Source organism: Schistocerca nitens, chromosome 5 (assembly GCF_023898315.1).
Source record: "Schistocerca nitens isolate TAMUIC-IGC-003100 chromosome 5, iqSchNite1.1, whole genome shotgun sequence".
Taxonomy (NCBI): Eukaryota; Metazoa; Arthropoda; class Insecta; order Orthoptera; family Acrididae; genus Schistocerca; species Schistocerca nitens.
The window spans coordinates 594,381,453-594,409,134 of NC_064618.1; the positions used below are offsets into that span (position 1 = coordinate 594,381,453).

Sequence of the window (27,682 nt, forward strand, 5' to 3'; positions counted from 1 at the left end):
CACTGATCAAGGCACTCAGGTATTTGGAGTATCTCTCACTTTCCGAAAAGCATTTGATTAGTATCACAGACAGGCATAGTATGAAAAGTAGGATCGCATGGGGAATTAAGCCATTTTTGTGACTGTATTGGGGATCATTTCTTAGGAAGGACACATTAAGTTATTTTGGCTGGCGAGTCAACGACAGTAGTAGAAGTAAGTCCGGGTGTTCCCATGGAAGTGCGTTAGTATCCTTGATGTTAAAGTCGTATATTAATAATCTTGCTGGCAATATTAGAAGTAACCTCATGCTCGCCGCAGATGATGTGCTCCATATTAAAGTAGTCACTGAAATAATGGGTCAGCTCTTCATAAGATTTCAAAATGGTCCAAATTTTGACAACTTTTAATGTTCAGAAAGAAGTATGGACGTCACAAAACGAAATAGTAGTATTCTACAACTGTAACGTCAATAAGTCACAATGGGAACCGGTAAACTCTACAAATATGTGTGTGCAACTCTTTGTATGGACATGTAATGGAACGATCACATTGGCTCAGTCATGGATGAAGCAGGTAGCAGCCTTGGTTTATTGGTAAAACCGTAGGGAAATGCACTCAATGTACAAAGGTGGCTGCTTAAAAGTCATTCTAGCGAACTGTCCTAGAATATTGGTCAGGTGTTTGGAACCCGTAACAAAAGGGACTAACAATGGATATTGAACGTAAACAGAGAAGGCCAGCACGAATGGTCACAGTTTGTTTGACTCGCGGACGAGTGCCACGATGTTGAAACAACTATACTGGAAGACTAAGTTGACGTAAACTACCTTGAGGAAGCCCACTTATAAAGCTTCTAGAACCAGCTTTGAATGATGACTCTAGGAATGCACTATAACATACTGGCTCCCGTGGGGATCATGAGGAGAAGATTATTTCAGTTATAGCAGGCGCAGAGGCATTCAACCGGCATTCTTTCCGCACTCCGTACGTGAATGAAAGTGGAAGAAGTCCAGTAACTGCGACAATGGAACACACTCTGTGTCATGAACTTCACAATGTTTTGCAGAGTATAGACTTACACGTAGATGTAGATGGGTGACAGAGTTAGAGAACGTCCTAACAAAGATGAACTCGAACACCCTCTGTTTCGAGGTGGGTTGGGGCAGAAAGGGCAACGTGTGGTCTTATGTTACGTTGTTGTAATATCACGAAGACCTCAAAGTTAGGGAACAGACACAGGCCCTGTGCACGTCATAAATGTATCTGCTGCTGTCGAAACTACTGATTATGTGGATCACAGGTTATCATGTTGTGCATGCAAGTCACCCCTCAGCATTAAACCAACTGCTGCACATGTATGCCGATTTTCATTCTATGTGGCAACGTTCGTTCAAGTTGGAATCTCTGCACACTATTATGTCCATCGTTATTACGCAGAGCTGCGACTCGCCTGAGATGGCGATCTGGGGCCCCTCCTGTGTCTAGTGTTGACGTTAGGAGAACCGGTTGTGTGGATACTCATTCTGTTGCAAACAAATTTGTTCCTCACTCTAAGTATGTGGTATGGCTTTCCGATCCCGACCGTCTGAACAAACATGTCTGTCGTCTACAGCAACCGTCTCAGACTCTTTTCGCCACGTTCCCCTTCTGAAACATAAACTGTTCCCCAACCCCAACCCTCTACTGCTATTTCTGTTTTCTTCCTAAGCACTTCTTCCACACAGCACAAAAAATGCTCACGGTATCTATTCACCTCTGTCGATTTACTGCAACTATCAGTTACAACAGTATCAGTAATAATAAGTATTCGAACACATGACAGTTAAGAAAATTTTAAATTATCACACATTTGCATTTTTCAAAGGTTTTGAAATTACACAATCACACCTACTTTATAAGTAACTACAGCTGCGTATGCAGTTATTGAAACTCATCTAGTATGTGTATTTCAGTACCTACAAAGTTCAGCAATTAGTTAGTTATAGTTTATCTGTTTGCATCTACATTGCTTATAATTCATTCAGAAGGCTTTAATATTTATAAGATCACGACATACCTATGCCGACTGAACAAATTTATACACTAATTTCAAAAATGTTATTTCCAATCCGATCATCCAAATGCAAAAAGGGTCATTTGTAAAGCAGGAAATTAAAGTTGGAGGAGCTTCCTTGGTTCATGGAACTGGGGAGTTTACGCAAGCGATATTTGTTCACACCAGTATTTCAATAAAAGCTGGCGACCCCTCTATCATTCTCTACTCCTACCCACCTCTCACCCCCAACCCCACCCCCAACCCACCCCTCCAGACGGCCGCACCCCCACTTTGAGGAAGTCTGCTGTGGAGTATTGATAGCGCAGAGATACTGAGAAGGTGCATGGTGTTGGGTATGGCATTTCTGAACCCATCGATTCTTTATTCGCATGACAGTCATGGGTCTCAACCAATGAAGGCAACAATATTACCGAAAGATAAGCCGCAGTCTCAATTAGCCACAATCCAGACGCTGTAGGATTCCGTCTGCTGTTGGTAGAGAATTCACCTTTTCAGATAACGCGCACAAGGAAGTTCATCCAACAATGAAATGCGACTTTGAATGAGAAACTCGCTGGGTAATCCTTACTTATAAGCGGAATTTACCTACAGCCTGTATGGGGATGTTTTGAAATGCTAATGACTTGCTATGCTAAGGATGTAATTAACTTCCAGCCTGTTTGATTATGTACGCTGCGTTCACTGTATTGCAATTTTAATGGTAAATAATGGTGAACATTCTACACCAAAAAATGCTGCTTACAACTTTCATATGTCAGTAACGTAATAAACATATTATTTCAGACGTATCCAGGTTCCAAATCTCGAAGTCCATTCTCTTCCTTTTCTCTTTTTGTTCTTTCTCCCCCTCCCCCCCTGCCCCAACTCTCTCTCTCTCTCTCTTACCATGCTTTTTTCGTACAGTTTCTGCACTACTACGAAATAAATGCAACTTGGCCTTAACGATCAGTAAATGTCCAGCAGAACTACTAGTACTTAAGCCATATGTGATACAAATTTAACGATAGGTCATTAGTCTACAGTTGGATAATAATAAACGGTTTATCAAATTTGTTCCCGTTAAAAACGCATCTGATTCGCATGAATGAGTTGTAAGAATTTGTCTTTGTGTTGACAGAACTTAGAGAGCGATTGTATGGGCTATCTCATTTCAGCATCCACACCTTCATTCACATGAATGTGACTGTCTGTCAAAAGCCAGGATGTGCAGGAAGACAGTCTTTGAGGTTCTGTAAGGTACCGACAGGGACGGCTTTACCAACACCGGTGCAGTGGCCAGCTGCGTTAAGGTTTCGCGGTTGACGTCCCACAAATTCTCGATTGTTTTTAAATCCGAGGGGGGGGGGGGGGGGGCAGTTGGGTTGGGGGAGGTGTCGGTGGCCATGGGAATACGGTTAACTAATCCTGGTGCTCTTCGAATCATGGAGGTACACTGCGAGTGGTATGACAAGTGGCATTGTCCTGCTTGTAGATGACACCGTGCCGAGGAAAGGCAAACGGCGTGTGTGGGTGGGCATTGTCCCAAAGTATAAATGCACATCTGTGTTGATCCATTGTGGCCTCCAGAATTGCATCACCCAGGACATGGCCGACTACGTTGCCCTGATCATAACGCTCCGTCCTCCGGCCTTGACTCTTACACGATTTTTGCTATCACGCCAGCGGCCATCTGTCCAATTGAAAATAAAACAAGATTGATATGAAAAGGCCTCCTGCCAGCACACAGTTGATGGACGACCAGTAGCGGTATAGTCGTACAAATTCCGGTCTCATAGTCGATATCAGCAGATGCGTGAACCAACCTGCTGCGGAGTCCCATTCGCAGCAACGTTTGGTGAAGGAGAAGCTGTAGGTCCGCCTTGGTTCAATTGGGCGGTAGTTTCTCGGCAGTTGCATGCCTATTAGCACGTACACATCTCCGTAGCCGTCAATCAGCCCTGTCACTTAAGACACTTGGTGCCGCACAGCTGCGTAGACGCCGGTTTTTGATAATGCCATTTTGCCATGCACGTTGTACTTTAATTTCGGAAATGCTTCCACCTTCGGCCCGAAAACCAATGCTCAAGCCCTTTTGGACGTGAGATAAGTCTCCTCGTTTCCGCATTCAGACAACGAATGCATTGTGTCCTCACCCCTTCTCCCTGACAAACTTTATACATCCTCATTACTTGTGTTGCTAACTGTGAGTGGTTACTGCAAGTTGACGTCGAACATAGTCGGTTACATCAATGTGATGGACGGAGTAGATGTCACCTGCATTTCAGCACAATCAGTATCTATGAGAAGTGTCGCTGTTGTCTAGCTGATCTATGACACGAACAGTAAATTTTACTAGTTGTATCGGTACTTGTAGGTTTAGCCGCACTTCCTTCGGATTAGTGGCTGCATATTCTGATTAGTGCTACTGGACAAAGTGTTGTGGAGCATTGGTGGAGCACTAGACTCGCATCTGGGAGGTCGGCAGTTCAGAAACTAACCACGTTAACGTTATGAGTGGTCTCCCAAAATCATTAAATTCCCTGGAAAATGGCACGTCCCTTTCCCTTCCCTGACCTGCGCAAACCAGAGCAAGGGCTCCGTCTCCAATGACCACGTAATCGACATGACACAGCCACATCCTCCTACCTTTTTTTCATATGAAAAAGCATTATTAAGTTCTGCAGCAAAGTGTGCAGTGTTTTGAAATTTCCTGGAAGAGTACAATCTGTTTTTCGAACGGAGACTAGAACTCGGTCTTGCCTTCAGAATTCCTGCCTCCAAATTTTCCTGCTCATACTGGAAATAAACGTCTGGGTAGCGTCACAGTCATTCCTCTGTAACATTCATGTTTCCAGGAGTGTCAGTCCAGTGGGCGTACTTTTTTGAAGTTTTGAAAGTACGAGAGTGCTACTGGTGGAAGTAGAGCTGTGTTGGTACGTTGTGAATCATGCCAGTATAGCTCAGTTGGCAAGAACATTACTCCCGAAAGGAAAGGCTCATATCTCGAGTCTCGGCCAGGCACACAGTCTAAATAACGCTAGGTAGTGTTTCATGAGCTAGTGTTTGAGGTCCGTTTAACTGCCGCGGTAGGTGTCAGGTCTGCTGCTGTAATTCTTTTTCGATTTATTTGCAAGCTCACTTGAGGATTGAAAACACCTGGGGCTAGTAGGTGGTTTGTCGTTAACACGACCTGCTGTCTCTTGTTAGGCAGAAACTATCTACTGACAGTATCAAAAATGGCCCTGAGCACTATGGGACTCAACTGCTGTGGTCATCAGTCCCCTAGAACTTAGAACTACTTAAACCTAACTAACCTAAGGACATCACACACATCCATGCCCGAAAAATGGTTCAAATGGCTCTGAGCACTATGGGACTTAACATCTATGGTCATCAGTCCCCTAGAACTTAGAACTACTTAAACCTAACTAACCTAAGGACAGCACACAACACCCAGCCATCACGAGGCAGAGAAAATCCCTGACCCCGCCGGGAATCGAACCCGGGAACCCGGGCGTGGGAAGCGAGAACGCTACCGCACGACCACGAGATGTGGGCTCCATGCCCGAGGCAGGATTCGAACCTGCGACCGTAGCACTGACAGTATCATTCGGAAAAAAGTCTAAAGTCGAATATTAAGGCTCTTACATTGGAAATAAATGAATGAGGAATGATATACCTGTTACTGGCACTGTTGTAGACGAAGTCTGTAACTAGTACGCGCAGTCATATCTGTTTACGCTCCTAGAAATGATGCTGCTGAGGTACTCACGGTTGAGGTCGAGGGTGACCGCTCCAGAGAGCGGAGCGGCCAGCGGGCTGGACGAGGCCTGGCAGGTGAGCACGGCGTGCAGCTGACGCCGCGACAGCTTCTCCAGGTGCAGCGTGTTGCGCACGCGCCGTCCGCCCAGGGACTCCCAGGAGTCGTCCAGCAGCGCGTTGTCCTGCCACCACGTGACGCGCGGCGACGGGCGCCCTGCAACACACGGAGGCCTGCAGGTAGGTGCGGGTGCTCGGAGAAGTACGTTTCGACAGTAGACCATCAAAGTAAAGAAACTAAACGTATAGCGTATAAATAGGAAGAGTCACTATTGTATAACTACACTGTTATAGAACAGTCCCTAGCAGCAATAAAGTCCATTAAATATCTACGAGTATGTGTACCTAACAATTGAAATTGGAATTATGACATAAAACTAATCGCAGGTGAGGCAGATACCTGACTGAAATTCAATGGAATATGTTGCTGCTGTTGTTGCTTTAAATCGGAGGTAGTGAACCTGGTACAGCTTTCATAGTGGATGGCAAACTGTAGGATTCTTAAAAACATCTTCATTGTGTTTTCATATAATTCTGACATAAGGTCTTTCGAAAGTACCTACTGTTATATGGTTTAACTTGTTCTCACTCCGCTTTATAAATTTTATAAGCTTATTTCTCAACTTTATAGATTACCATTACTGTGGAAATGGTGTGTAGTTAAAATTTTACTACTAACAGACATACAAAAGTTGGCGGCAGGCAAAAAAGGTTGACTACCCCTGCTTTAAATCATCACGAGGACGATAATGTGACAGATATGGAAGTAAGTGACCACGGGATAGAAGAGTCCTCCCTGGGGCATGGGTGTGTGTGTTTGTCCTTTGGATAATTTAGGTTAAGTTGTGTGTAAGCTTAGGGACTGTTGACCTTAGCAGTTAAGTCCCATAAGATTTCACACTCATTTGAACATCTTTGAACTTAAGTTGGATCGCTCAACGTAGTGAGGACCATCTAGACTAATGGAATAACTACGACATTCTGCAGAGTATGAGAAAGAACTCTGTCCTGTACTAACAGAAGTATACCGTAAGTCCCTGGACGAGCAAAGGCTTCATAGCCTTTGGAAAAGAGCACTGGTCTTTCTGGTTCCAAGAACGGTCGTATTGGAGAAGCACCAGACTATAAGCCTATATCGATGACGTAAATATGTTTCTGTATACTCAACAAATTTTATGCTCACGCATTATAACAAATCTGAATCCCGTCATTCTTTTCTAGGTTCAGCAGAAACGACGCTGTGTAATCCAGCTCGCCCTGTTCGTCCACGAACCCCAGGAGGTGCTAGATATCAGCGCCATGGTTAATGTCGTGTCTATTGACTTGCAGGACGTTTTCGACACAGTTCCGCACTGCCGCCAAGTGAACAAAATACACATCGTGTAATGCTTAAAGGAGAGACATATTCAGACGTACAAGCATCTTCCATCGTACTCTACGGAAGAGTTTTTATACCGTTACAGTTGTCTGTATACGAGTACATAAATGGCATAGTAGATAACGTCGGTAGCTCCATAAGGTCTTCCACGGATGATGCTGAGAAGCCGCAATGTTAGGAAATTTTAGCGAAATGCAGGATGACAAACAGAGGACCGTCGGAATTATGGAGGGGTTGGTAGTTCACACAAATCGTAAATCAATGTGGCTGATTCTCTATAAATATGCGGGAATATCCAGAATTGCATGATTACGCGATTGACGAACTAGCACAAGAAGCTGTCACATTTACGTTCTGGAAGAAGGTAACTAGTAACACAATACTGCCGTTAATCCTCGACCGGGAACTTTTTTGCAGAGGAGTTGAAGATAAACTAGTGCAGCGTAGCGGGAAGTGCGTAGAGGGGACAGAGATTCCTTGGAAGGTGAAGTCCGTTTGTAGGAAACTAAAACCACAAATAAAAACATTTTGTAATGAGTGTTTTTATGACTGACTGTCCATACATTTCCAATATGCATCACAGAACTATTGGAACTTACGTAGGCTTTTCTGTCATACAACACAATGTTACATAAATGTCTGTCATTGTTTTCTAAAGTCACGTTAAGGGCGCTTCCAATTAGTCAGCTTCATGGAAACTTATAATGCATCTCTACCGACTATTCAAAGAGGGCCCAACTGGTTTTGCTGTCAGTGGTGACACACTACACTGCAGCGGAAGACTGCGTATTTATTTTGTTAGGCTGGCCGGTGTGGCCGTGCGGTTAAAGGCGCTTCAGTGTGGAACCGCGTGACCGCTACGGTCGCAGGTTCGAATCCTGCCTCGGGCATGGATGTGTGTGATGTCCTTAGGTTAGTTAGGTTTAATTAGTTCTAAGTTCTAGGAGACTGATGACCTCAGCAGTTGAGTCGCATAGTGCTCAAAGCCATTTGAACCATTTTTTTATTTTGTTAGGCAAGACCCAAGCAATCATTATACGGGTTTGTAGCAAAGGAACGGCCAGCGAGCTTCAGCGCACAATTACGCTATGCAAAAGTTAACTCTTCTCTTCAGAAATCAGCATTGCAGCTGAAGCAGCTTCAGATGATGTGTTTGATTCCTTTTCCCACCAAACTCGTGATACTTTTTGAAAATACATTAGGTAGCCTTACTCGATATTCGTTATTAGCTCTGTGCATTTAACGGACTGTTTGTTGTCAATATGTAGCTGATGTGTTGCTGTTGCACGCAGTTTATCTAATATAGCAAAGAGGCTCAAGTTGAAGAGTACAGCGGGCCACCGCGCATTGTCAGTGACGACTTTTTATTTCAGTCTGCTCTCTTATGTCGTCCGCAGTAGTGGAAAGGTGAAAGCTGAGAGACAAAGTGGGGCTCTGAGGAAACTACAACTGGTCATTGGGATGAAGAGCGGTGAGATGACCTATGAACTCGTATGATTCTCGACAAAGCGTTTTCACACTCAGGAGAGGGCTCAGTACATCTGCAGCCAATATACTGTGATTTTTTTATGCTTACCCATCTGCTAGTATAACTGACCTTGTATTCATCGTTTATCAAATATTCATAAAACTAAAGAGATCTCTGCATGGCCTTTAAATTTTTAGAGAAGAAGAGTTGTAGTCATAAATACATACAAGACACAGCAACTAGTTGGTCCAGATAAATTACAACTGTTCTTCTTACTGCGCTGAAAATTTAGAGAACTATCTCATCTGCTATTGTGTCTATTTCTATAAGGTTACCCGCTAACTACAAGTATATTTTAGATTTTATTAACGTGAAGATACGATATTTTTTCTCTGTAACCAGATTGTTAGCTTTACGTGTATCATTTGTCGGACAGCGGTTACTTTATTTGCTGAGTTAACACCATTTATTAACTTTTCAATATGCTAAGAGATGAGACTGACTCAAGTCTGCAGTTATATTACAGGAGAGAGAGAAAAGTAAAACACAGGAGTAGCAATGTAAATGGAAATACTTCAGTATATTTGCACTGCTTCTACTAAGATTAACGTACCTCCAGTGGCAATACAGGTGATGTCGACATCGGAGCCCTCGTTGTACGGACCGAGGATATAATGCGGTATGTTCGATCCCTTGTCGTCCAGGATCATGAGCTGCTCTGGAGGAACTGCAAGGAGAAAAACGAAGTACATAAAGAGATAATGTAGAAACATTTGAGACTCTAGTGGCTGCCATTTAGTTAATATTGAAAGTGCGAAATAAATTGCATGAATTTAGGCTGTACAGTTTCATTTCAGTTTCTATACAGAAGTTAACGACGTAAGTTATATTAATAGCTAGTACTTTATTTGTGGAACAATAATAAATAGTAGGGTCTGAATCTTATTGTTTATTATCAGAGTATAAATATCCGAATAGTATACGGGTTTTCACTCAGATCGCTAACTCGCCTTTCTGTTTCACAGAGGGTGCAATTAATTTGGTGGAACTATAGAAAGTTTTGAGTTTAAATTTTACTAGTTCTGTGAAAAAATTTATGAGATACGCAAACAAAACTGTTGTTGTAGCCTTCAGTCTGAAGGCCTGTTTATCCAGAGAAAATCTGAATAACTACTCCAACGAACACGCTTTTTACGGTGCTTACTGTAACTAGCCTCGATCTCCCCCTACCACTGCTGTGACACTCACGCCAAACTGGCGATTCCTTGATGCCTTGATGCCTACGAAGCGATACCTTCTTTAAGTCAAAGTACGCAATAAATTTCTTTTTTATAAATTCTTTTCAGTACTCATTAGTTACTTGATCTAGTCGCCATATCTTGGTCATTCTTCTGTAGTGCGACTTTTCAAAAGAAGAAGAAAACTTTCCTGAAGTATGTTATGTCCACCGCAGGCTGTTTTGGGCGTGGTGCTTGCACACTAGCCATCTGGTTGACAGCCAGCTCTAACCCGGAAAGCAGCTCCTAACATAGATTAGTTGTGTACCTACGAAGAATCTGATGATGGGACTGGAATTTCGAAATCCATCACAAAATAAAAAAAAATTATCAAAACAATCTTACAGCCATAGATCATTTTGTTTATAACTGTAAATTACTGAAGTATTTTTCAAGTCAAAATAGAGTGATTCAACCAACCTGAATTTTAATAGCAATACACACAAACAAGAGACAATATTCTTCAAGCGCTTAAGCGTATTTAGTTTCCGAGTGTCACATGTAACCCTCCTGCGTCAATTATTGGGCGAAGATCCATCTCGTACTTATTGTGTTTGTATGTCAGAAATTCACAAACTTCATGAGTTTGTTGCTTTCGGGGTTCTTAAGCCTCGACATCGTATTTCAGCTAGTAAATTGTATCCTTGGACGGCGATTCTGGAATTTCTGGATATTACACATGAACGACTCAACTAATTTCATCACTGAGTTCAGCCGTTTGGAACAGGCATCCAGCAAGCATACCTCATCTGATCAAAGAGTAGTGCGGAAGTGACTTAAAGATGTAACGAAAAACAACCCTCCGTAGTCAGTGGAGGAGGATTTTGGTGTCTGTGGTGCCAAGCATAAACACAATAACTACGTAGTGTGTTTTATAAATACTACAATAATGTTAATGTGACCACAATACATGTTCGACGTCAACGTGCGATAACCACTCACACGCGACAGCTGGCAGCACTAACAGTGGAGGGTATTTAAAACGTGTCGCGTGAACTCAGGAACAGCGCTGTCGTTGTCGTAATGCGAAAGGTGAGGGATTTATCTGACGTCCGGAAGGGCATGATCCTTGCCATTTGCGCCATGGTAGAAGCAATTCCGGAACGGCTGATTTTGTAAACTTCCCGCGTACCGCCATGGCAAATGTACACCGTGCATGGCAAAATGCCGATATGCTAAACCGACGCCGAGGCGACTGCGGTGCATTACGGGCCACAGACGACAGGCTGCGAACGACGGCTGTGGAACTAAGGGTGGACAGATGTGCAGCTGCTGAACAACTGACCGCCCAGACGAACCAAGGGGCTACCAACAGAGTCGCCTGAACGACAGTTCAGTGAACGTTGCTGGGTATCGTTCTCCGCAGTTGGCACTTTGTTCCTGTACATATGCTGACTGCTGTTCACCGACGGCGAAAGTAGGAATCTGTACATCACTTTTACAACTGAGCATCCACTGAGTTGCAACACTTGTCCTTTAAATACTCCATCGGACAGATGGTAGGTACACTACAAGAATCATCAGAAGGGTCCAGGCCGGTTTAGGGAGCGTCTTAGTCTGGGTAATGTCCCTGGGTGATCTTGTCCCATTTGGAATGAACAATGGATCAACAACGTACGCATCTATCCTTTCGGAAAATGTCCATCCATTCATGCAGGATGTTTCTTCTCAGCACGCCAACATCTACACAACGTTTCACGCAGACCGCAGTGTACGTGCGTGGTGACCAAACTAACCAGATTGAATCGATTATCGCCGGCCGCGGTGGTCTAGCGGTTCTGGCGCTGCAGTCCGGAACCGCGGGACTGCTACGGTCGCAGGTTCGAATCATGCCTCGGGCATGGGTGTGTGTGATGTCCTTAGGTTAGTTAGGTTTAAGTAGTTCTAAGTTCTAGGGGACTTATGACCTAAGATGTTGAGTCCCATAGTGCTCAGAGCCATTTGAACCATTTTTGAATCGATTATCTGTGGGACAACGCCGATCGGGCTTCTCGAGCCGTGAATTATCAAGCGACAAACACAGCGCAGCTGCCCACGGTACTGGAGCCGGCGTCGTTCCACGTCCCTCTTGGTACCTTTCAGAACCTTACTGACTCTCTTCCTACACGTCTCACGACGGTCCGTGCTGCAAAACATGGTTACGTGGTTGTTCCGGCGTTTGACAGGCAATCACATTATTGTGAATGGACAGTGTAGATACTGCTTTTCTAAAAATATTGAGGTTCAAATGTTTCAGTTTAAAATCATTTGTGAATACATTAATTTCTGTAGTCAATACTATATCACTTACTGATATAACTGAATTACATTTTGAATTTTATGTGATATGCTAATCATTTCGCTCCCAGATCTGGCCTGTGTTTAAATAAAATGTTTCATATTCTTACAGCAGATATTTCTGGCCAAAAATGGAAAAGCGATTGCAAACCTACGTGTGGAAACAAATGCTTGATCAAATATGCGCTGCTTTTTATGAGGCAAGAACAGTCAGCACCCAATAATGTAGGTTGCCTGCCCGTCATCGCTCATTTCGCAATAGTTGTGTTTGCCTCTTTACTTGGGGATGTGTCTGCGACACCGTTAACAGACACTGCAGTTATGTGCCACTAGGCCGGCGTCACTTACTAATCGTTTAGAGGATATACTGACTTTCTAAAAAAAAAAAAGCGGTAATTCCGCGGTGTAAGAATGATGTAAACAGCGATATGATGTCCCACTGGCTCATCGAGAAATGGGAAACATGGAAGTTCTGCTATAACTTATCCAACGTCATTTATCAGTAATCTCATGTCATGCATGTCAGCTAGCAACATGATCGAATATTTCCATTAAAAAGGTCAGCATGTTGCAGGGACAAATGTGGGAACGTTCACAACACAGATAAGAGATCGCAATATGCCACGAACAACTCACGTGCAGGATAGTTTGTGACGAGTAAGGAAAAAAAAGAAAAAGAGCAAAGAACTGCAGCTCCTTAAGGCTTAAACCAATAAATTGCGTGGTCATTTCCACGAGAGCTGTTACATCATCCGTATCACTTACAGCCTGTGCAGGCTCTCATCCCACAAGATTTTAAGACTGAACTCTGAAGATTCGCAGCACAAAGATTGCTCTTTACTTATGGATAAGATGGTATTTACAGAGTTCGTAATAATAAACATACGCTATACTAACTTGTGGGTAGATGTAAATCCTCAAGAAATATGGGAAGTAGGGCATTAGTATTGTTTTAACAAAAATGTGTGAGCATAAAATGTGGGGGACAAACTCAAAAGGCCATACACTTCATCCGAGAAATTGACAGACGCTGTTTTTTAACCAGAGTCTGCACGACAGATTGCCACACTTGTAGGACAACTCGAACTTCGCACTGAGGTAACAGACGTGGTTTATTCATGACGTGGGAACGCCAAGATACTTGGCTATGGGGATATTTACAGCCACTGAAGCTCTTCAAACTTGTCGACAGCGTGCACGGGATATGGAGCGTGTGGTAGATGAACGTGATCAATCGTGACGGTAGCCATGTGTTTGCACTAGATTTCCTGATTCTCTGGGAAGGAACGAAGACCTATTTTAGCACACCAGACAAGAAATTACTCATCCTGGGAGACATCACTCCAGCGCCTTGCAAAGCTGCCTCGAGCCTTGTAAAGAGCCCCTGTTCGGTTGGAGAAGAGAATCCATAAGTTTCTCCAGTGATGGTAGCTCCCATTGAAGTCATATATTTACGAATGGGTCCCAGAGCTTTATAAAAGCGGATACGTTTATGGTGACGTTTTATTTGCTGTTCCACATAGCATCACACGTTTTCTCTGTGAATGAGACCAGGAGATTTAGCTGACCAATCAATGTGCGACAGAGCGGCTGCGTGCTCGTCTAAACAAGAACGTATGTGAGCACGTTTTATGTCAACCTGTAAGACTGGAATGTCCACAGCATTCTCATTGCGAAAATGCAGGAGAACGGGCAAGACTTGGTCACCGAGACTATTTAAATGAATATCAGGATCGTACTCACATGGATGAGTGATGACATATAAAAGTACCTACGACGTCTATCCAACCTATCATATTTCTTTGTGTACCAGGTAGACGACTGTCGTTGCACAGTAACACATCGAGAAAATGCATTATTGGTGTGTCCACTGGCGCCTCTAAACACGATAGTTCCTTTCCGTCATTTTATCACGTCGGCATGAAGATTCGTCTTACTGCGCTGACTCCATATAACCGATTCGCACACAGCCACCATTTCACTGCTAGACTTTGCAGGGAGACAAATGACCGCCTTCCATCAGCGCTTATTTGAATACTCAATAAAAATCAGAGTTCTCTTAAGAACAAGTGGTTCAAATGGCTCTGAGCACTATGGGATATAACATCTATGGTCATCAGTCCCCTAGAACTTAGAACTACTTAAACCTAACTTACCTAAGGACATCATACAACACCCAGTCATCACGAGGCAGATCTCTTAAGTCGGTGACAGCTATTTCTTTCCGTTAGTTTATGAGAATGAATGGTAGCCACATCGACCACTTCTTGTAAGGTTAAGAAACAGATGAATCTTGTAGGACAGATTGGCACGTGTCACAAGGAACTGTTACTAGACTTAGATAATAGGATACTTTTCACTTTATGATCAGTACAAGCTAATGAATTTTTTGCAAATATGGGTATCGGATTTGGACTTAAAATTTATGATAAACGAACTTGGGAAGGTACACCAGCCAGCCTGAGTTGGTTTTTGGGCTGTTTCCTACGCTTTCGTAAACAAATAATGATCTAAACCCCAAACTCAGCTTCATAGAATACGATACACAAAGACGTAAAATACGAGAAAACACACAACTTTCATCGCTTAGGCTACCTTGAAGACTATGGAATCAGCAAGGACATCAAGCCACAAAATTAAATCTAATATATAAAAATGATTATTTGTTTACAGGTTGTGACATAGCGATCCAACAAATATTCGCTGTATTTTATGTCCAGTCTTGGATTGGTCGGTAATGAGCAGCTTCAGCCCTGATTAGAAACGTGTTGCATTAACAATTCACACCATTACAAGTGATGGTGCAGTCAACCATTTCGACTTCGCCTAACAAATAAAATTATAGTATATAAAGAGCATCACTGAAGCGTACATACTACACATGAAGACAAACTCGCTTCCACTGATAACCTGATTACAAACAAACATTGCGATTGAAGACTTAAATTATAAAAAAGCTATTATTTGTCTGCCCGTCTTGATTGCTATCCTGTATCATTGGGTGCGCACCGGCGACGGTTTGTAAGGGTAGGGTGGGGGAGGTGGGTAGGAACTTACCAGCTATTAAGGTGAGAAGTGAGAAATGGAGAAATAGGAGATTAACTAAAGAGCTCAGGAGCAATTTAAATCGAATGTTGTCTATGCATGACTCATTATCTGTACAAAAATATTGAGGGGGTAATATACCCCAAGTACCTGTACGGGTTGGGGTGGAGTGAGATGAGTGACATTTAAAACTATTCTATAACAACTGATATTAGAACCAATTTCATAATTATCTTGATCACTGTATCTACTGTTGAGAGTCACGATGACGCTTCACCTCTAGACTTTGGGCGTGGAGGGGACGAGGCAGGGTGCAAAGACAGTAAAATATCAGCATATCTTTCTAACACCTGAAGTAATTCCCACTAAAACAGGCACATACAGTATTTGCTATCTGGAAAAATTCACTGTTCTAGCACCGCTACGGTTGAGAGTTTGGGATGAAAAAGCCTACACAGAAGCGTAACTCAAAAACGACTGGAGCGGTTTCAAATCAACGTTGAATATCCGTGACTCGTTATTTGTATACATGAATCATTGTTTGACATTAAAACCTGACATGTAGAATCGTTCAAATAAGACCGGTTGCTACTTCGTACCTCTAATTAAGTGTTTTGGAGTACTTTAAAAATATTAAGTATTCTTCAACGCATCAAACACATCGTGAATACGTACACTGCACTGAGTGAATAACTTTTCAAACCTGTTCCGGAACCAAACGACATGCCATACAGGTGAATACCACAGAGACATTTTGTGCCCTATCTAGAGTCGAATCACGGAAAACCTCGGAGGACTAACCACATGACTGCGACAGCTCTTTCTCGAAACGACAAACACCTTACTGGCAATTTCCTCGCAGTGCAAATGAAACTGCAGGACGAATTTCGTCAGAGACACCAAGAAATACTAGGGTTTTTTCATAACTCCGGTAAATTTCCGTGAAATAATGGAATATTTGTTGACCATTCATAGTTGGTAAGCCTGATTATTCCAAGGATGGTGTACAGTATCCAAAACTTTGTAGTGTACAGTGCATGATTGAAAGCCGTCTGAATTGGCCATTGTGTCGTCTGCGACTGAGAATACAGAAAACCGAGTCGTTTGCTGCTACTAAACATTTTCATTTGAAGCGTTCGACTGCCGCAGAAATCAAAACTGGATTGGTTGAAATTCTCGCCGACTCTAAGCTTTAAGTGAAGACCATTATGTTTTGGATTAATGAACTTAAATGTGGCTGGACAAGCACCAAAGGCGAAGCGCACTCCGGCCGTCCAAGTGAGGTCACCACAATGGAAACCACTGCCAGAATTGATGGTACGGTAATACAAGACCGCTGAATAATAAATAATTCGTGGGATTTGTGAGACTGTGGGCATCTCAGCTGAGTGAATGCGTAATATCCAGGACGGAGAATTGGCTATGATGAAGCTGTGTACGAAGTGGGTGCAGCGATTGCTTACAGTCGACTATAAGGGCATCCCTCACAGTTTGGCAACGAAATGTCTGCCGATGTTTAATCGAATCCGCAAGATTTTTTCGCCAGTCTGGAGCTGTTGAGGAAACCTGGATATATAGTTACACACCAAAGTCGACACGGCAGCTAAAACAATGGATGAAGACTGCTGGTAACGTGATGACCCTTGTTTCTTTAGGATTACCAAGGGATATTCCTCATAAATCAGTTGGAAGAGGGCGGAATCGTAGCTGGATCTATTATGCTTGATGTTGCATTGTCTGAATCTTACTTTGGCTGAAAGAAGGTTGAGGTTGGCACGTAAAAATGTGCTCTTTCACCACGGTAATGTACTATACCACACATCAGCGATAGCAATAGCGAAAAAGCATGATTTAGGCTTTGAATTGGTTCCTTATCCACCCTGTGCGCTGACCTTAGCCCCAGGTGAAATCTTTCTGTTCCCTAACTTGCAACTTTTTTTTTTTTTACAAGACTTATCAGACGACTATCATATGTCTAAAAATACGTGTGAAATATGAAATATGTTAAATGTATGTGTGATGTAGTTTCATGTGACATATGTGTAACATACGTGGACGCTGGTGAAGCTGCTTGCAGCGACCTTTATTTTTTGCAGAAGATGACCAAAAATATTTTATACCCCAGCACTTGAATAAACGTTCTCATATTTAATTTAACGCACAAAAAATCGTAGTCTTTCACTCATTTTGTCCATGTAATTGTGTCGCTAATTACATAGAAAATCCGTTTGGCAATGTGTGCACTGCACAGCTTGTAATATAATAAAATTTGGAAAAGCAGCCGGCAAGCGGTACGTACTGATGACGCTGAGGTTGACCTTGGAGTTGCGGGTGGGCGAGCGCCGGAAGTCGACGCGGCAGCGGTAGGTGCCGGAGTCGGCGTCGCGCACGCTCTCCAGCGTGAGGCGGGCCGGCCGCTCCTGGAAGCGGAAGTAGGCGCGCCCCGCCAGCGTCGCCTCCTCAGACCAGTGCTTCGCCTGCTCCACCGGCTTACCGCGCGCGTCCACGCTGCACACCAACAACCATTCTCTACCAGCTACTTCTGCTCACCATTAATTGACCACTTACTTACGAAATCACTATTTACACTGATACGCCAAAAAATTACCAGCGGAGAAATGCCCCTATCGCTGCACAAAGAAAAAAAAATAAATGCGAATATATTCCCGTTTATTTAAAAGACTCTCACTGAAAAGTCGGGTACCACTACCTCATTCTACATTCCTCAGCACCTTTAAAAATTTTCAAAGATTTTGGCATGCGAACATATTCGCCCATTTACTAACATACAACTCACCTCAAACTCCCATAACATCTTCTAAATTGTAACTCATTGACGTATACTAGCCCATCGCTGTAAGTCGCCCATACTAATCCATTCCTAGGCACATCTTCTCACTCACTCATACAGCCCAACTCACAGTTATTATCTGCCTGTGATTTACTGCCATTGTTTCTGCGTCACAACCATCTCTCACTGACACTGTCTCCCTATTGCTTTTCTGATAACATCTCACTACTACCTTCCTACTGCTGCTGTCTCTTCTCAATGTCACTATCTCTCTCTTCCTTGTGGTCATTGTCATATAGTCTATCTCCACTTATCACCGTTTCTCACCCAGTGTGTCTTTGTTCCTCACCCCTGGCAATGTCTCCTTCACACTCCTAGCACTGTTCCGGCACTTCAACTACATTCCACTGCAACAGTATCCCTCTCCTTCTCTCACTCTGTCATTGTCTTCTTTGCTCTTTCAGTAACACAACTGCTGCCTAATTCCAGTGTTTGTCACCTTTCTGTCTCTTTGTCAGTGGCCCTGTCTTTTTCTCTCTGAACACAAAAAAGCGTGACTATATTCGATCACCAGAATTTTGCGGGAAAATTTTGAAGTTGCTGACGAAGAATGAGACAGCGGCTATCCCACTTTTTCATTCAGAGTGTTTTATACAGGAGCGTATTTGCCTTTCTTGTGCTCCGCCTTCCTTTCTTTTCGGCAACAGGGCATGTAACTCATATGAACAGAAATGTATTGGACAGCCAAATTCCGACAGTTTAATTTTGTGAAATTGAAAGAAAACGAAATCTATTTTACACATCACACCGGATTTTACGAGCAAAATATTATTGCATGTGTTTCAGTACTACAAAAATGAGTTCCCAGGTGATAAAAATGAGGCCCTACAGCATATTTCTGCTACGTCACTTGATAAACGAAGTTTTAGCCTTACACCATACTTTAGAGTACAAATAGGGTAACTTTGAACCTCTGTACCTCGGAAACGGATAAAGATATGAACAAAGTTTTCAAGGTTATTCGAGGTCTAGATCTTAAGAACATATAACAATTTTAACCTCTTGATGTGCACAGCCGTTTTGGAATTCTCCACTGAGCTTTGTTTCGCTGGTGACGGAGAAAATGTAGTATAAAATCTTTTTTGGGGTTTACCGTCACACCACACACGAACTAATGATGTCTGTATTAGTCCCACCAGGACCCCCGTAGTCCACATAAAATGCAATAAGAACCAACCGCTTTCCTCCATTTGTGTAAGCAGGAAGGCGTGTATAATATTCGTCCTTGGTATACAAATGGTCCCTAGCCCAAGTACTATCCAAAACACTGGACCATACCTTTCTATCAGCAATATAACCCGAGATATGCGCCTAGGATTATTCCGTTCTTATGGGCAGTTTTTTAACTCACTAGGAACGCATGCTGTCGCATGCATACCGATTACCACTTATTAACAGCGCTTTGGTCTAAATTTGAAAAGCAATACAGCAACGATTCTGCATGAGATACATTCGACAACTCCTTGCAAAGTTCCCGACGTACTACACGCAGAAACTAAGTTGGCACTCGATGAAATTGCTGGTGGGAGCAACTAAAATGGCATCTCCCATTCACAGTCACATCAGCCACCGCGCAGGGTGACAACTAGGTTTGCGCATATAGTATGTGGCACTAGATATCTACGCACAGGTTACGCAGTTCCAGGATATTTCAGGTCAATGGCTTGTGAGGGCGGAGATTGCGCTCGACAGCGTCCCAGATACGTTCCAATATGTTCAGATCAGGTGAATTTGGTGGTTAAAATATCAACGTCAGTTGATTGTCATGCTCTTGCTCTTCAAAGCATTGCAAAAATCTATGTTAACCTTGTGAAAATAGCTGTTCATATCTTGCTGGAAGATGCCAACGCGGTGAAGTAGGTACAGAGTGTCTATTATTCAACTATATGAAAGAAGAGTAAATTAGTTACAAACTACGGCGTGCACAAACTTTATTCACCAGGTAAACGACACTAAATATATTCGGACGTATGTTATAGCATGTTGATCATTGAAGATGACGTGGCGCGGACGAATAGAGAAATTCTGCATGATCTGCTGAAGTGCCATAACACCAATGTTGGCGACAACCTTCTGAACGGCTGTTTTGAGCGCATCAATAGTTTTGGGGCTTATTTCTGTACACCTTGTCTTTAATATGACCCCAAAAAAGGAGTTCCATACGTTCAGATCAGGAGAATATGTTGGCCAATCAAGGCCCATGTCAGTGGCCTCTGGGTACACCAGGGCCAGAATGCGGTCCACAAAGTGCTCCTCCAGGACATCCATCATAGCTTCGAATTTTACCATTCTATTTCTCTTCCTCTAACCTATCTACCTCTTCTATATCTCTTTCACCCCATTCTATCGTCTTATGTCTCTGCTTGATGAGAATAACTCACAAGCTGCAAGAATATAACGAGAAAATTCCCAACTAGCAATAGGACTGACATTCATAAAAGAAAAATATGTTTACTTTCATATACATAGTCATTATTATTATTATTATTACTATTATTATTATTCTTGATTGTTATAATTAATTTTTGATTGTTATAATTATCATTGTACTACGTTTATAATCTCTATTTTTTTCTTAACATTAATACTGTATAACATGTAATATGTCCTTAATGTTCTGTAGAAACTGAAATTTGTTGAATCTGAGTATGCCTGGTTAGGTGTAAGAGAGGGCCTGAAGGCCCTAATCTTGCCAGGTAAAATAAATGCATAAATAAATAAATAAACACTATTCTGCTTCGAGCTAGTCGAGCTCTGTCTTGCATCTTGTCGAAATCAGAGTCACTTTGGATACTGGATGTGTACAGATCAGTAGTCACCGGGCCATCAAGGAACATCGCACTGATCATTCCGTGACTGGACATTGAACACCATGTAGTTACCCGATTAGGGTGAAGAGACTTCACGATCGCAAAATGCGGATTCTCAGTCCCCCAAATGCACCAATTTTCCTTGTTGAAGAACCCATCCGAATGAAAGTCGCAATCAAATTTACATGCGCCTGCTGATTCCATCATGCACCGCGCCTAACAATACAGACTGAACGTCAGAAGCTATGACGATTTATTGCAAATGGTTCAATGGTTGTCACCGTGTATCAATCATGAATGTATGGTCATGGTCCGCAGTAATGCTAGGGTAGGTGGAAGGTGTCATTGATCCCTCGACTACTACCACAGGTCTTACGGAAGCCAGGGGAATGTCCCCCAAAAGTACAATATAGCCGCCACCGGCTTACCTCCATGCCGCGGTACACTTTTTGAGAAGGCGTTCGTGTATGATAACGCATGCTGACACGACCATGTTCCTCGCGTAACAAGAAACGTGGTTCATCAAACGTGGCAACACGTTTACGTTGATCCAGAGAGATATCTTGATGATCCTTTGCTCGTAGAAATCGTAATTTACGATGTCAACATGAGAACATTAAGGGGTTGCCTGCTGCGGTACCACTTGCGTCTGCACCAGCTTTGTACTTGAGCTGCAAATCTGCGACAGATCACCAGCTATGCTGCTTTACAGAGCGGGAAGGCCTGAGTCCTCCACGTTCTTTAATGAGGCATGGGTGTCCAATAACTTCTCGCCTATTTGTGGATTTCACCGTTTTCCAACCACTTTCGACATGTGCTCACGATAGAAGCACTCGAACAGTGGAGGAGCTTCGCTACTTCCGAGATGATCGTTGCCAGGTGCCGGTCACAATCCTTTACCCTTTCACAAAGTAGCCCTTATTTGTGAATTCTCCATTTGCTGCTCGTGTCGTCATACAGTGATTGCTCCATTTGGCTCTGCTCCAATTAAGTACCTTTAATACAGCATAATGAGCCTCCATCGACATTCATTGACGGCATGGATCAAAACGTTTTCGGTTTTGTCTCATTAGTGTATAAAATTGTATCTGTGACAGTTTGTAACTTTAATAGCAGCGTTAGACGAGAGAGGACAATGTTTCCAGCTGTTAATCTTATGAGATGCTAAGTCCGTGTACACTCTTACGGTTTCCCAGATTCAACTTATGTCACTGAAACTCTGTCTTCTACTTTCAGGCACTCTTTTTCTGTCTGTACATCAGATTACGATAATTACCACAGTAACTGTATGCAGTATGGATATTCATACTACCAAAAAAAATACTAAAATCATTTATTCGGACACAAAAATGATTCTTCCACAAATTTTATATGCGTATAATGAGTGGACATAGGACAGCAGAACCATATACAGTAGAATGTTACCTAGAAGTGGTTAGAGGAGTGCATTTAACATACATCTCACGGAACAACAGTAACACGTCCGTTGTTATGAAGAAACAAGCTGTCTTGGTTTGCAGTGTTAATTTTTTGTCTGTTATTTTGCAATGACGTATTTCATCTTTATTTAGGTATCTTCGTATACGCCTACGGAAGAAATAAAAAATTTCAGAAAAGTCGTGTGATCCCATTTAGTGAAACTGGATTTCCAAAAATCAGTAGGTTCTTTTATATTTTCTTTATAATCCGTTCTCATTAAATGGGGGTCATTCCACTGTTATGAAAATTTGTATTTTTCTCTAGAAGGGGATCTGTCTCGTGCTTATGGCGTGGAGCATGCGAATGCTAATAGAGTGGAGTACGCGTCGGTGTGGAGTATATTGACGTCTCGGGTTTACCTTCATACGGAGATATGGTCCACATGTCATTGTTGTTGTTGTTGTGGATTTCCCGACTGGAATATGCTGTGTCCTAGTGTCCTTGAGATCGCAATGAAAGAAGCGCAGATACTGACGAATGTGAATGTGGATGACTGAATGCATACCACCGACAGCCGGCACTTAACTGAGAGAGCGCATGTAGCTAATATAAGCGACGGAGAGGGAACAAACGCTCGTCAGCCTCAGTTCAAAACCTGCTGTGGAATGGCTCTCCCACATGACCTCGATGACCAACCTACCTGAGTAAGTAGGACACAGTCACATCTTGCAATAGACTGTGCAAGTGACAGAGGTGGCACAGTCCTGACACCAGTCTGTTGGAGGAAGTGGTGTAAAGGCAAAGCCTAAATATCGAGGGTCTCATTCTTTTATTTTTTTAAAATTCTTATTCCTTCTAATATAACGACTTTGGCAACAGCTTTGAAACCACTAATAAAGCAACATGTGATGTGAATAATGATGGAGTACTTGTTCTACTATTTTGGGGAAGAAAATTACGTGCAAAATTCAGGTTGGTGTATAAACTCTTAAGATTCTGTTTGGCGTGTTGTCACGCAGGTGGTTTTCAGTACCTTTACTAATCTTCATTTGTATTTGACATCGTAGAATTGTTCTAGCGATGAGTATTGATTGTAGCATACTTGACTGTTATGAGGAATGCTGTTGAAGCGTGACATAGTAGCGTGAAACGGAAGTCCCACAATTGTGACCTTTTGCTTTTTAAGGATTTGATAGAGGAGTGCAGGCAGCGGATAGAGCTGGAAACTAATGTGCCTTGTGTGGAGTGTGTGCATCGAAGAAATCATCTCTAAAAATATTTTCCTCGTTTCATATAAGACTTACAAGTATTATTCGTCATCCTCAAGAAGATCAAGAAGATCAACAGATTATGGTGAATAACGTTTTATCTGTCTAGCAGTATGGTCTTCGTACCTGATCTTTGGCAAATGTGATGAACTGTGGCCGTTTAAACTTCGTGAGGCAGTTAAATTCAGTGAGAAGTATTGCGGAAAAAAAGAATGGAAGGGAGATTATAGTTAAAAATTCGATCGACGATGAGATCATTAGAGACGTAAAAGGTTTGGTACGGACGAATAAGGAAATCAGCCAAGATTTTCCGAAGGAAAGATTACGGAAGTTCCTTTAATCAATTTACGAAGGACACAGGAAGTTGGAAACAGGAAGTCCAGACGGGGATTTGAAAAAACTATATGCTAAATTCATAAAATAATGATTGAGCCCTAACAAAACAATCTGAAACAGAAGTCAGTGTGTAATGTTATACATCGGGTAGCTCAAGAAGGTGTTTTGTGTTACTAACTCTACCCCACTTGTGTGTCCACAGTAGTAGGCATCTGTTGCCAGCAACTAAGACCCCCTGCTGTCTCAATGTAAGAAAACCAACCAAGAAATGTGAGCCAAGTAATCCTACAATACGAGAACGTGCGCCGGCACTCTGCAGACTTCACAAAATAATCAATCCAGAGCGAGGTAAATCACTCCAGGCAAATGCTAGGATAATTTACTTGCAAGAGCAAAGCAGATTTCCTTCCCCATCCTTGAAATAATCCCACCGTGGACACCGTCTCTAATGTCCTCGTTTTCGATGGGACGACAAACCCAAATGTTCCTTCCTTCTTTCTCTATGAGCCTCTTTGGGAAGCCATCCCTACAGAACGTTTCTTCTTTGTCGGTCCTTATAGATCATCTACCGCGATAATTTCTTCGTGGAAAAATATAAGCCTTAAATTTATGTTAAAATCATATTTCTCACGGAAGCAGTACTTTTCTTAAAGCATGGAATTGAAAAACTGCCGGAGCACGGTCTGACTGCTATAGATAACACGAGAGAATATATTACTGATTATTAATAACTCTGTTATCTTCATCTACTTTGTTCAGTAAAGGGGAGCCGGAGGTGCCTATGCTGCCCATGTTAAAATCACTAAGTTTGAGGAACATTTATGAATAAACTACCAAATAGAAAAATTAGAATTTTTTTTTACATATAGAGTGGTTTAGTATTGCAGTTATGACAGAGGGATTTTGGAGTATCTTTTCTAGTTTCCTTCCAATTATTTTTTTATTAATTACCCAATTTTTTTTACAAATAATTGGTTTATAATTAAACTGAAATGAAACTACTGAACATATTGCCAAATGTCTGTGTTCAATGTACGTTTGACCACTAGGAGTGCTGTATAAAAATTTCATCTCTCTAGCTTGAGTGGATTTTGAGAAAATGTTCCTTATATTCGAAAAATTCTAATTTACGAGAATTGGTTATCAAAGTTTCTCAATACATTCCTGCACTATAGGATGTATTATCAGGGTCTTCTTCTTCATCCTCCAAAAGCTTCCTCTTCTGTCTTCTTTTCTGGCCTGTTGTTCCATCATACTTCATATGCCTTTCTCTTCTTTCTGCTCCTCTTATCCTTTCTCTGTCAATATTTCTTAGTGCTCGTACAGTGTTCACCCCAGCTGTAAATCCTAATGCCTTCAGGACTTCACACTTCACACTGTTCCCTTGGTTGTAGGTTGCTATTGCACCATAAATGCCAAAGTGCAGTGTTTTTATGCTTACAAACACCCTTTTAGGAATCACTTTCCAAATCAAATTGTTTACGCTCTCATTAGGATTCTGCATCTTTCCGTGTAAACATTTGTGTAACAATTCTGGCTGTGCTAAGTCATGAAAAATTGGTTTTATTGCATTTATCACAGCTGCTGACAAACCATGTTTGTGATCATAGTCCTTTTTTGCATTATATTTGCACCAGGAATCTTTTAGGCACAGGCTGTGTTGAGGGTATTCATTGGAAGAGGCAGTATGAAGGAACAATGCCCACACTGCTTTTCGCATGTCACTAACATTACTAGTATTTTGCCTTATAGCATACCCATAGTATCTCTGTAGACGTTCAATCACCTCATCAGTAAGCCTGCCTCTCCCTCCTATTGTCTTTCCATCACTGAGCTCACTTGAACCCAAACTTTGTTTGAGCCTTCGAAGCCGTGCACCCATACGCTTTTGCACATGCCCAATGCATTCCAACTTTTCAACTACAAATTCATTTCCATATGGTTTCAGTTCCTCTATAGTCTTGAAACCCTTGGAGTCACCATCCCCAAGGTAGTATTTGTACCTAACGTTGTATCTGGGAACTGAATGTTCAAAAATTTGTTTCACTCCATCCACTTCCATTGCTCCACTTGATCCACTAAAATTTGCCTCATAGGTTCCACTGTGCTCTCCTTTGATTTTATTTTTGCACCTACAATGTTTTGATAATATTGCAACATCTATCACTTTTGCACTATCACCACAAGTAGCACTTACAACCCCATTCAGGTATTTATGACCCCTCTTTTGCCAGGAACCATCTAATGCCACTACCAAATCCCTAGAACCACTGTTCATTTCTACAGATTCCTCCACTGTTTCCTTCATGGTTTTCAAAGCCACATCATCAACAGAGGATCCTACCAGTTCACAGTACTACCCAAATTCGCTTGGAGGCGATGGCAAGTTCATAATACCACAAAACAGTTTACCAGCAGCAGACCCTTTTCCAATGGACCAAAGACCATACACAAGTCGAGCATTCACATCAAACACTCTAGATCGTCCATTTTCACCAAAGAGACTGGCATGTGAATTGTAGAAAGTCACTTGATACTTGCAACATGCACAGATTATCTTCATCTCACAAGCTAAACCAAAGTGCTTTGTTATCTCTAGTCCCACTCCTACACTTGATCTCATTTTGCACAGAACACTTTCTTTCAGCACAGAAGATAATAATCCAATATTCAGTACTTCGCTAATATCATCACTGTCACTAACATATTCACGAAATCTGTCACTTCCACCAGTCAGCTTCTTGCTAGAAGATGTCACAGGGCTATGGCCGACCATGTGTTGCTTAGCAGAGGAACGCACTGTTTCAGTAATTGTAGTATCGCAACTTGGTATTAGTGTTAATTTTCTTTTCCCTACGTTCTTCCTCTTCTTATATACACGGTTAGTAAAACGTGGCATCGTAACCAGAACAACAGGCGCAACACTGAACTAATTCGAAACGGTAAACAGCGCTCTTAGCGCTTCATTTGTCACAGAAAACAATGTAGCCAACCCTTGCCCACTCGCTGTATGCGTAACATAAGGCGCTGTATGCGTAACAGACCGAGAAAATCCCAAGCAGTTCGCCAGGAAGTCACGAGAGGGTGTTAGATGCATTCAGCAGCCGCCCATTTCCTCTGCAGGCGTGGGGGAAAATGGTAATAACTCCACTTCTAGGGCGAGTAGAACAATAATTCAAAGTTTACATCAAAGAGGAATGTTCCAATTAATTTTCGGTAGCAAAAAAAAAAAAAAATCGTATTTTTTTTGGATTTGACCACCTCCGGCTCCCCGTAACTAACTAAAAAATGAGTTATCTTCAGATCAGTAGCCCTACAAACGGATCTTCGTTGAACGCGAGGTACATACCTTCTCTGGGGCAATAGTAAATCAACACTGGGATCACAAGTGTGTGGAGAACAATGTGGATGTTAAGTTCTCTACACTCTACACATTTTGTGAATTAAGTGTTGATGGAGCATTTTCATAAGTAGCTCCTTCTGCAACAGTAGCTAAGAAAAATAAGTTACTGTGGGTATTTGAAACTCCTCCCACACGTATTTCTCAGTTCTTTACAGAATCAGTACACTAATGCACAGTGCCTAGATTGAAAGCTCAGGCGTAATATAATGTACAGTACACTGCTGCTTGCTGCCAAAAATCGCTGAATGTCAATATTATATACAATACAGAAAATTAAGGTAAAGTATTGTTGGATGTTTCATACACTATGTGAT

The 27,682-nt window shown here is 42.2% G+C and overlaps 1 protein-coding gene across 1 annotated transcript in view; it reads right to left on the bottom strand.

The window, feature by feature from the left end:
- LOC126260601 (nephrin-like) overlaps positions 1-27,682 on the bottom strand; it is a 502,530-nt gene that overhangs the window by 180,036 nt on the left and 294,812 nt on the right. The window contains exons 3-5 of the mRNA XM_049957937.1: positions 17,581-17,789; positions 9,296-9,409; positions 5,790-5,993 (exon numbers count right to left, since the gene is read on the bottom strand). Of these exons, the coding sequence (XP_049813894.1) occupies positions 5,790-5,993; positions 9,296-9,409; positions 17,581-17,789 (527 nt within the window). The remainder of the gene's footprint in view (positions 1-5,789; positions 5,994-9,295; positions 9,410-17,580; positions 17,790-27,682) is intronic.